At 40.0% G+C, this 11589-nt stretch overlaps 1 protein-coding gene across 1 annotated transcript in view; it reads right to left on the minus strand.

The window, feature by feature from the left end:
• Positions 1-5362: 5362 nt before the first annotated feature.
• The window catches only part of asap3 (ArfGAP with SH3 domain, ankyrin repeat and PH domain 3), a 24875-nt gene continuing 18648 nt past the window's right edge, over positions 5363-11589 (minus strand). Inside the window, exons 19-26 of the mRNA XM_008306846.1 lie at positions 10449-10564; positions 10298-10365; positions 9239-9346; positions 8794-9016; positions 8292-8550; positions 7949-8159; positions 7659-7790; positions 5363-6968 (exon numbers count right to left, since the gene is read on the minus strand). Coding sequence (XP_008305068.1) covers positions 6894-6968; positions 7659-7790; positions 7949-8159; positions 8292-8550; positions 8794-9016; positions 9239-9346; positions 10298-10365; positions 10449-10564 — 1192 coding nt within the window. The 3' untranslated portion in view covers positions 5363-6893. The remainder of the gene's footprint in view (positions 6969-7658; positions 7791-7948; positions 8160-8291; positions 8551-8793; positions 9017-9238; positions 9347-10297; positions 10366-10448; positions 10565-11589) is intronic.

An 11589-nucleotide genomic window follows, 5' to 3' on the forward strand; every position in this document is an offset into this window, starting at 1 on the left:
GACAGTAGAGGCTTCTATTTCATCCATCACTTTAGAAACGTGCTTTATATAACTGGGAGGATAGGCTCCCATTCTTTAGCTATCACTCATTGACATGGCTGCTCTCCAGGTTCCACCATTCTGCTCTTGTATCCAGAGGCTGGTCCTCAAGGGCTTTAGAGTGCCTACAATAATCACACATGCTAGTAAGGAGCTGCCCATTCAGTGCAGTTCAGAGGAAATTCTCTGGTTAGAAAAAAACAATCGAGCCAGAATCAGTGCAATGTGTACAGGATGTCATTATATCTTCATTGTTTTTACAGATGCATTGCTGCTTGCGGTTTGATGTGGGGTTGGACTTGCATACATGGTGCATGGATGAGTCATTTTTCAGGTGATGTGGGAGGAGAGGTTCAGACTGGCCTGTGAGGTATCGAGCTCTTTGTTGTATTTTCCTTAACTTGCGCGGCAATGCACAAAAAGCTGATGAGGATTATGTAACGTTAACCTTCTCAGAGGAGGGAGAGGAAAAGAGTGAGTGAGATGGCAAAAAATAAAATAAAACATAATGATGGCGAGATGGATGAAGGCTAGGCATTGAACAATCAGCCATTAAGACAGGAGTGAAGGACGGGGAAGGAGAGGTCAAGCTAAAGATTGCTGCACCATTATATAAAACCAAGAATGCAGTAACAGGAAAAGGTGGTGGAGTCTGAAAAAGAGATTTTGCACAAATTGTGGAGCTGAATTGGTTGATATATACAGAGAAAACGTGCCTTGGCTCCTCTGAGACCACTTGTCCACTATTCACAGCATCTGTTTTGACAGCATAAACAAGGAAAGATATTCACCTGTGGCCTCCTTCCTATCCAGTCACCTAGCAACTGCTCATCTTCTTATCCGAAATCCGCTTCTGCAAACATACAGAATGTATCCAGCGGAGTGCTGTAACTACAGCACGATGAGACAGCTGTAGAGATCCCCCTGAAGGATTAGGAGCTAGTATTAATTTTGGCTGCATTAATTTACAAATTAGAACTGCCTGTGTAGAAAAAAACATAATTAATGGAGGATTGTTGTGACATTTATTTGATGACTTAGATTAAGTCATGCATGCATCGGCAAGGAAAGCAAGGGTAGGTCATCACTATTTGGTGTTGTATGTGACAATAGCAAGATAGTTAGAGTTGCACCTTTGCCTCTTAGAATGCAACCAGCATCTACTACAGCCTCATTGGAATCATTTCACTCTGCTCATCTTTTCATGGCACGAGAAAGTTACACACTATGGTTTTAATCAGCGTTTGTTTGTGTGATTTATTCCGGTTATTCTGAGAAGCCAACTAGTAATTATGTTGTTATCCTTCAAGCACAGCAAGATTTTTGTCCCATATGTAGAAGATGGCCTAATTTTCACACTTGTTTTTGCCCTAATTCTATTTCCCTCCCTCCCGTTTCTCCTCTCTTTAGATTAAGAAATGACGAAGTATCCCCTGTATCCATCTATTCCACCAATCCTTTGCTTCAGCTGTATTCGTGTGCACAGAAGGCACCGCCAATACACCAGGGATGTCTATTTTTGCTATTTGAAGGTTATGGCAGAGAGACAGGATATTCAATCTCAGCGCAGCGTTTGTAGGAAAAAGCATGTATAGAGACCAGAGTGGAAGAGGAATAAGGATTTCTGCAAGTCCCTGATGGTGCTTTGTTTGCTCTCCTATCTATTAATGACCTCACTGGAGAACAAAGGAGACAGGCTGTTTACAAGAGCGATACATAATATGACTGTATAATTACTTGCTGCAGGTTTCCATAGAATCCTCATGTGCACTGAGGTGTTCCAGTTGTAACTGTTCCCTTAGGAGAAAGGTACACATGATTGAAAAAAATGTTGCTATATGCTTTTGAGATGCATTAGAAACCTGTTTTTGTCTCTGTTGAGTCATAAATGGCAGGAGGAAATACTGATGAATTGTCCTGAGAGCAGGCTGCCTGCACCAGAGACCCTGCAGGCAAAGAGAGAAAAAACTTCTGATGTATGTGAAAATGAATGTGAAGACTTATAGCATGAATTTAAAATGTAGGTTGATGCAAATCAATTAGAATGAGGCCACAAGTTAACATTGGGTATTTTCTGATTGTGACTTTAAGGACTTAAATGATAAGTTTGCCTGAGCCTCTTAGGAGCACAGTTACAGGGGCACTTTTTTCAGATTAAACAGTTCAGTTTATTGTAATTGAGAGAACCACAAAATGTAAAATTTCCTCTGTGGCTCAGGATGGACCTTTCAGGAATCTGAAAAAAGAAAAAAAAAAACCTTGATCGAGTCAGAATGATGTTGTGCTCGAGGTATAACATTTTTAATTTAATGTATTAAAATCTAACAAGTATGATTCCCAATAAAGTAAGTATTTAGAAAGCAGAGAGCTCTGTGACTAAAAACCAGGATATTTTGACCTTTCTATATATGAACTGTTCCTAAGCTTTATGGAATCACTGTAACCTCTTTAAGCAAAGAAAATTCAATGTTACTGTCGAGCAGCCAGGATGACCTCATCCTTGAATGCTGACAAGCTCTGTTCCACATTCCACATGGCCAAGGTAACTACTGCTTGCTGTCTTTGTGCACATCTATACCAAAATATATCCAGCTCACATAGTTGCTAGCAAGATGCTTTCGCAGAATACAAGGGTCTCACAGGCCTTAAACATGTACTCATGGTCTTATGTATATAGCTAGAGTTCTACCTGAATATACAGCTGGCCTATATATCACTTTTAACATGCTTTATGCAATATTTGTGCATTGGCAATTTTAATGACGACTCTGTTGATTAAGGTGAACTTATGACCATCACAGACCTCATCCAGAAACATCTTTATCTGCGGAGGAAAACATTCTAGTCACGCACTGCTGTGGGACTGCACCTATCGTGTTTTCTATGAATGGAAAAAAAACAATAACAAAAAACTGTTTCCCAAAGATCTCTGGGCCCACTTGCAGAATGAATGTAACTGTTACTCGAGTGTTTCTGTTGTTTTTCCTGAACAGTGACAACACGGTGTAATCCCATCGATCTTGTTTGAGCCCGTGGTTGGCGATAAACGCTCGTGTTCGTTTGTTCTGCTGGAATTGTGTTCAAGGTGAGAAAACTTTCGACACAAACAACTGCAGCTCTTAAAACTGAAAGGAATAAATGTTTGGAGGACTGGAAACTCACAACCCTTTACTGACAGATGCTGGCCAACCACAGGTCCAAACTCTTTCCAATGTTTTCCTTCTGAATGTTTTACTATTTTGTGTTCATGTAAATCAAATCAGGTGTTTAATACCTTTTATTCATAGTACAATGATATTTTTGTTGATTGAGAGCTGTATATTCTACTTTGGTATGAATGTTAAGTCAAACTTTCCGAAATGTTGTTTAATATGCTTAAAAGAAACTGCAGCTTTGGCATTCATTTGCTTTCAGTTCTAATATTAAATGAAACAACTAACTGCATTAATTACAGATTTTCAAGTCATCTGAAATAGAAGTTAGCTCACCACGAACCTTGTTGTATCTAATGAACTGGCACTGCTTTTGAAAAAAAAAAAAAGGCTTTTGCTTTCTGCTACAATGTGAAACAATGAATGTTCTGCCCTGTTTTATGCTTAAATTTGCTACCACTTTTTTTTTTTCTTGACACTGTTATTTACTTAAGCACAGTGCTTCAATAAGCAACACTAGTAAAAATGAAAAGATTTCATTTTAGGCATTTATCATTTTTTGTAAGATAGGCTAAATCATTAGAATAAATTGATTAAATTATTCAAATGTTGCAGAGAATGTTTCCCTTTTTTTTTTTTTCTTTTTTGGCCTTGTTTCATGCTGGAAAGAAAATCCTAAATAGGCTACCTTTGCATTTGTTTCCCTTCAAACTAAAAGTGCTCATATCAGATAGTCTTTAAATCTGACATGTTTTGCCATTGCATGGGAGATATAGGACAGCAGCAGCAGAGGGCCCGGTCAGCAGAAAACTGCTCTTTGGTATAACAAGATGCTGCAGGCCGGGGAAGAACAAACTGTGAAACAGCTTTAAGCACGTAGATTTAGCATACCTTTTTTTTTCTTTTTTAAATCCAGTTTTAGTGTCATTTCAGTCATTTGCTCATCCATTAGAGCCTCTTCTCAACTGTTTATTTGGCTAAATGGTGGTTAGATAATCCAGTGTTCAGATGCAAAGGGCAGAATTACTGGAAATATAGGCCACTTCCAAGTGCTCATTATTGCAAGCCCAGGATTTGTAAGTTACATTAAGCTGATGTTTTTGCTGGTGCTCAGTTAATAAAAAAGCATTAACCCTGTAGATGGACTTTACAAGTACAGAGCCGTGGGTATTAGAAAGCTAGACTATCCTCTTTTATATTTTATTTCCTTTTAGAGACCCATATGCACACAAAATCGACATACTTATATAAAAAAAAAATGCTAATAATGGACTCAAGCCACACTTCTCTTCTACCCGGGGATCATAAATCCGGAGATTAGTGCAGGCTTTCCTCAGCAGTTCCTGGATTACCAGTGTGTACATTACATTAAGTTATATTTGTGCATAGTGCCTGTATGAGTATGAATACGACTAGAATGGACAAAGGAATTAGGGAATGGATACATTTATTCTGCAAGAATGGTATAGAAGCAATATATTATAGTGCTTTTTGTATACATTGTATGCATTAGTACAGCCAGGCAGGGCTAATGGGGAGCTAAGGTTGTGTCTGGGCTACTCAGAACTGGCAGAACAGAATAGGCTGTGACATAGTCTGTTATTATCCTAGACCTTATTAAGGTGACTGGTTATGTAAGTGACAGGTTGGAATTTCATCATCCTGGTTCTGGGACAGAGGGTCAGGGCAAAGTAACATCCGGAGGCAGACAAAAATGAGGCTGGATGGACAGAGAAACTGCAGGAACAACTGCCAAAAGGGATGGCAGAGGGGGATTTAGCTTTAAGCAAAGGCGTACAGGTTTGAAGGAGCAAAAAAAAAAAAAAAAAAGCTGCGAGGATGTCAGAACATGAAGAGAGATATGCAAATGCAGCTGTCAAAATGTAAATACAAATTCTGTTTAATTTTGGTTTAAAATACTATGAATTACTTTCATATTCATATTATATAAAAATTACAATTTGTGAGCATAATGAAAAACACATGTATACTTATGAAAAACGAGTGTATATAAGTCCACTAAAGTTTAACACATTAAGGAGTTCTGGGATGTAGGTTTATATGTGCCAACACTCCCTGAATTAGCAGTGTGTGCTTGTACATTTGGTCTGTGTACTCCTGCTAGTTACAGAAAAATATCACCAAATTTACAGTACAAAAGACAAAATCGCTCATAATTAAGAATGTTTAATATGTATGTTACAAATATAGTCAATGAAATAAGTTCCTACTTACAGTTGTAGTCTAATGAAGTCCTCTTAAACATCAATAGTGTAACAATATCAGCAGAGACAGTGACATGGAAACAGACCAGTTGGTTTTACCGTCGCATTACAAGGAGGTAAACCTGCCCCCATTCGTTCATCACTGTAAGAGATTTTCAGTTTATCATGCAAGTGCGTCTTGTCCCTTCTTTTTTCTGTCCGACAACCAATAAAAAAAAAAAAACAGAGGACACGAAATATTAAAATAATGACATGGAGTAACACCAGCTGTAATGATACAGTCCTTTATGATGGATAACAGATGTGAACAAAGGTGATATACTGTATATGAGTATAAATCAGTTTGAGACAAGTATGTACAACAAATTTGGTGTAACAACTGCGAAACATGTTACATTTAGTTTTTTGTTTTTTTTCTCCTGGTCCAAGCTCTGCTTTCTTTTTTTAAGGTTTGTGTGTCTACATTAAGTGCAAGTGTGCTTGTGTATATCTGGTGTGAAACACATGGGACTACAGTGCGAGCGTGTGTTCACTGAACAAATGACTGCAGTGGGGTGCTGTTACTAACAAGCCCTCTTTAAGTGCCATTTCCTGGTAGGACAGAGAGAGCCTTTTTTTTTTTTTTTTTTCTCTAACACGCCGCCATTATTCCACGATCTCCAGAGACTGGTGCCCGGAGCCAGAAGAAACTGGATCCTCCACTCTCCATGCAGCCTGCAAGCTATGTCCAGAGTTGAAATGGCTGAGCTATCTCTCTCTTGGGCTGCCCAGACGCCTGCCGCTTTGTTGGAGACAGACTGGCAGGCATGGCCCAGGGCAGGCAGGCCGCAGCAAACACTGGGAACGTATGAGCCTCATATCTTAGCCCTAGTATCCTGTGATTTATAAGACTAGAGAGTTTCCATTGTGAACAAAAAGCAGCTACGTCCCTATTCAGCAGCTGGTTAGGTACACATTTACAGCTCTGCCAACTCTTCAGAAGATTTCTTCTGTTTAAAGTGCCTCAAAAGGTTTTTGCCTTGCCGGTAAATTTTGCCTCTATGTACAAGTCCTAGATTAGTATTGACAAACTTCAGCATCTCCTGTACAAATGTGTGATGAACAGTTAAATGGACATAAGAGCAGATTCTACCCTGACCACATATGTTTTTTACCTTTGTACCTTTCAATAGTGGTTCAGGATTTGAGACATCAACTGAAAGGCTCCATGGGGTTGTGAAAGCTTTCATTTTCTTTGTTGGATTCCAGGAAATGTTGAAAGGGTGGATAAACCCCTAAACCAGCGTCATTTACATCTTCAGGTGTCCCTCGGCCAGTGCATCCTCATGTGGAAATATTCTCGGTTTACTCCATCCTTCTAGTTAGAGTTAGTTCCATGAAAACAACACTGTCTTCCTTTAAAGAGAAATTCCACTTTGTGATGAGAAGCTTCCATGGTTAAGATGATTCAGTTCCGCTGTTACGAAGTTTGTCCCCTTCAGTCAGTCAGTTTGTGAACATAGTTAACAGGGAAGGTGCCGCTTCGGGATGGTTCCCCTTCTATGTGGCCAACCTGTTAGGAAAAGGAATGATTAAATGTTTATAATGAAAACACATATGGAAAGTCCATGACTGTGTGTGAAATCACTCGCTATTTACTGAGTAACATTTAGAGTCTGCCATTTTATTTTCATTCTGAATGTGTAAATTTACGACACCCTCACAAATTCCACAATGAAACAAAAACAGAAGTGTCCATTTTACACTGCTTTTTACAAACATTCCCAAATAACAATTCAAAAACGGCAAAATGCCGGCTGCACTGACTCACCAGCTGACAGCAGCAGTGATTAATGAGCGTCAGAATCTGTGAGTTACAGACACTGCTGAGTGAACTACTAAATGTCAATTATATAAGGAGTAGTAAATAAACAGGGGGATGATGTGTTATGTATTTCACTTTACAAGTTAATCTGAAAATTGCTCCTCAAACTGCAGAGGACAGGCTGTGGTTCAGGTGGTAGAGCGGGTTGTTGATCCCCCGTCCCTCCACAGTCCAAGTGTCCTTGGGCAAGACACTGAACCCGAAGTTGCCAATGGCAGGCAGCACCTTGCATGGCAGCTCTGTCGCCATTGGTGTATGAATGTGTGTGTGAATGGGTGAATGAGAAACACTGTAAAGCGCTTTGGATAAAAGCGCTATATAAGTGACCATTTACCAGGACAGACTGTTAAAAAATGAAGAATCTGTAGTTGCACTTACCCACCAGTGGGGGTCATTAGCGGCCATGACCACAATGATTTCATCTTTGAAAAAGGCGAGCTGCTCACAGCTGACTGCTCTGCAGTCCACCAAAGCCTTGACACGCTTCTGATGTGGCCTGCTGCCAGAAACCTGGAGAAGACACGTAATATACTTCTTAGTGTGCCACCAGCAACTTTATATAGACTGTGAAATCTCTCAGGCCTTTTCCTGAGAAAAAGTCCTGAAACTGAACACTGTCACATGGAAGATTTGAACTACAGGCTGAATGCAATTCTGTGTAGTTGTACCATAGCGTTCCTGCGAGGTCGTGGTGCACAGGTCACGGCAGGTGAGGATGAAGGGGCTGGGGGGGGGCCCAAGGTCAGGCCAGTACTATTCCCAACTAAGCTGCAGTAAAGCTCCTCCTGGCTGCCCGTACAGCTCGCAGACAAAACACCACACTTTCCCTGGCTGCCTCCTCCACTGCTGGTGCGACGGTATGACGTGGTTTTCTCTGAACTGGAAAATGGCACAGACGTAACATGAAATTTCACTGATCCAAAACATTTTTTATGAATGCATTAACTGAGGACAGCTGGATAATAATAATAATTTTCTGTGTAGCAGTAGAGAGAGAGTGCCTTTTCTCACCTGACTGGTCCTATGTGATTCTGAGACCCAGAACTAGGACCAGGTTGGCCCTCCCAGGTCTGCCTCTGTGACCTGAGCAGACCTCCCTGTCCGTGGGGAGACCTAGGGGCTCTCCCAGCTTGGATGTCTGTATTGGGTGAATGCATGCTGTGTCTTGCCTGCAACTGGGGACTAGATGAGTGGGAGGCCGGGTTTGAGCAGCGTCGTGGAAGTGGGTTTCCTTCTTGTGTTGTGGTTGAAATCTGGGGATCTGAGCGACCTGAGGAGGTCAAACAGAAGATCAAGACTAACACTATACATTAGCAAAACTAACAATAATGAAGTTATTCATTTATTCAAAAACAAGCATAGGAAAAATGTCTTGCCAAGACCTAAAAAGAAATTTGAAATCTGCTGTTTGAGCTGCACTGACTTTGGAGCAAGTTATCTTTCATGCAGATAGGCTCTTTAAGGAAAACCTGACTTGATTTTATTTTTAGACAACTTACATACAGAAACTCACCTCTTTGGATGGATTTAGCTGGCAGTGGTGGTGGCATTGATGCTCCAGAAGGGGCACTATTGGCTGAAGGATTTCCATATAAGAAGTCTAGATTCTCATACGTCTGACAAGGCCTGCTACCTGCACTAGGACTGGCACCATTATTCACATTCCAGCGCGCAAAAGAAGATGTGACACCTCCATTTGAGGACGGAGGAGAACGGTTTTTGGGTAAAGGGCTCACCTAGAAGAATGTGAAAATGATCAAAATGTTAATTTCTATAGTTTATCCTCAACTATCTTTGTTTTTTTAATTTGTATTACTGCCTTCACATCGATAGAGGAGACTTGGATGGAAAGCTCCTATAATTTACATCTTCAAATGTTTCACAAGACTTTTTTTTTTTGGCTATAAGACAGCATCCTGTCAGTAATGCGCTTGATCGGGGGTAGGTGTGTTGTTTACCCTGTCATCCAGGTCGTCCTCACTGTCATAGAACTCCTGAGACTGCGTCTCCCACATGAACTCCACATGGATCTGAGAGTTGAACTTCCCATTCTGGGCGAGCTCCAACTGAAATACACAAGAGCATAAACACTCAGTAGAGTCATACCCTTTTCAAGTATTTCACACACACCTTAATTAATTAGGAACAGCTGTGATGCCTCAACTCTTTAATTTGTAATAAGATTTAACCAACTTGACTCTTTCAAACCTAATTTATTTCCATTTCTGATTTGCTGACAGGACAAAAAGGGCATGTGTGGAAGGTGTGGAAATGTGAGCTTTGGATCAGCACGTGATTCCAAAACTGAAAATGAAATGAAATGAAAAAATGAAAAATACTTTGTTTATCCCAGAAGGGAAATTCAATCTTGTAAAAGCTCACTTTTTAAAAAAATTTTTTTTTAAAATCAATATAACATATTCTATACAATCACAACAATCATTCAGTCAGTCAAATTAGTTTTTTAAGGTGATGGCTGTTGGCAGGAAGGAATTCCTGTATCTCTCCGTTCGACAGCGAAGCTGACACAGCCTCCCACTAAATGAAATTAAAATGAAAGTACATCTAAATGTAGGTTAACCTCAATGCAAGCCACAACTGACGCAGCTAGCTGGGAAATGTGGAAAATCTTATAGCAGCTTACTTGTGCAACTTTTATCAATTTCTACACAACAAGCCACACACACAATCAAACAGGACATTATACAAGGCAGGTTTGATTCAGCAGGGCAGATGGCCGGTAAGAAAATACAACCCGTTTATAAATGATACACACTGGGACCTGATGAGGATAAGATGTCTTGTCCTGGGAGAGCGTCCTCGCAGAGCTTTGCTGCACAGGGAGTTATTTCAAGGTAGTATTTCCAGCTGTCAAAGTTGTGTTGTTTTGTTTCTTTAGTTCTCTCCCTGGTAGGTATTTTAATGTTGCAACTCAATTCCTCTGTTGAACTTATCTCCTTAGAGTCTCGGCTCTTTGATTACTAGAAATAAAAGACAAAGTCAAAGGGAAATCTCACCAGCTCGATGCACTGTGCGTGTTGCAGCCTCTTGGCAACATCTAGAGCTGTCTCTCCTCCCGAGTTCACTGCAGGTGAAAGGAGAACATGAATGGTTTCTTATACGTTGCACTTGATAAAAGAGAACAACAATTAATTGAGAAAAACATGCCTGTGTGAAGGGCTGCCTTCGCTTTGAGCAGTAACTTGAGAGATTCCGGCTTGTGATGAATGACGCTGTAGTGAAGTGCCGTGTTCCCTTCTGCTGTTCTCTTCTCCAGACAGTTGCTGTAGAATGAACACACAAAATAACGTATTATTTCCAACATGCACAGCAACTGAACATGTCATTTGATAGAGCACTGAAGTTCCTTTTTCCTATAAAAACTGCGCTGGCGATCTTACTAAGTCCTACCTAGTACCATTTTCTTATCACTTTTAAAACAGCACGAGTTTGAACTGCACACAGTCCGTTAAAGGATAGACATGCACTTGCCATGGTATTTTGAGTTGTGTCAAGTGATTTAGGGCCACATTTCTTCACCACTACTGGTCCAAAAACACCTCAGAGAACAAAAGAAACAGTCTGTGTGCCAAAATACAGGCAACAAAATAAAATTCCCACAACAATAAAGCTTTACTGCAATAAAAACAGACACTAACAGCTTAAATTAATGATACTCAACAATAATAACTGTAATTTGTATTTTTTTTTTTTTTTTTTTTGCCCTGTGGGGCTTTAGCAGGAACTGAAGTTGCTTGAAGGAGTGTTTCGTCTGTGTCTATTAAATACCTGCAGCAGGATTACCCACATTTGCTCAAGTGGAACAACAGCACTGGTAACTTTAATAAATTCTTACAGTTATAAATTATTGATGACATGGAGAGTGGATCGCGCCGGGCCAGAATCTGAAGGAATGCACTGTAGCTACTTGTCTTCAAAAGGTAAGAAAGGTGATCTGTCACACACACTTGCAGTTTAGTTTGTTTTTCCAGCTGTTCAGGACTATTTCCTCTGAGTTTATTAAACATCTGCAGCAACAGGATACATACGAGTGTCTCCAAAGCGAGAAGCTTGCACGCATTTATGCACAGAAAAGCATCAATAACATTATTAATTAGTTTGAATTACAAATTATTCCAAATATAGAGACAGGGTCAATCAGGGTCTAATCTAGGAAGTCACACTGCTTCTTTTTTTCACCTCAGACAGGTGAGCTGTTACACAGAGTCATAGTTTATAAGCGACACTTAAATCATTCATTACCTTCATATTAAGCTTCTTTCAATTTACTTTTTCTTTTTTTTTTTTT

Source organism: Stegastes partitus, unplaced genomic scaffold (genome assembly GCF_000690725.1).
Source record: "Stegastes partitus isolate 25-593 unplaced genomic scaffold, Stegastes_partitus-1.0.2 Scaffold48, whole genome shotgun sequence".
Classification (NCBI taxonomy): Eukaryota; Metazoa; Chordata; class Actinopteri; family Pomacentridae; genus Stegastes; species Stegastes partitus.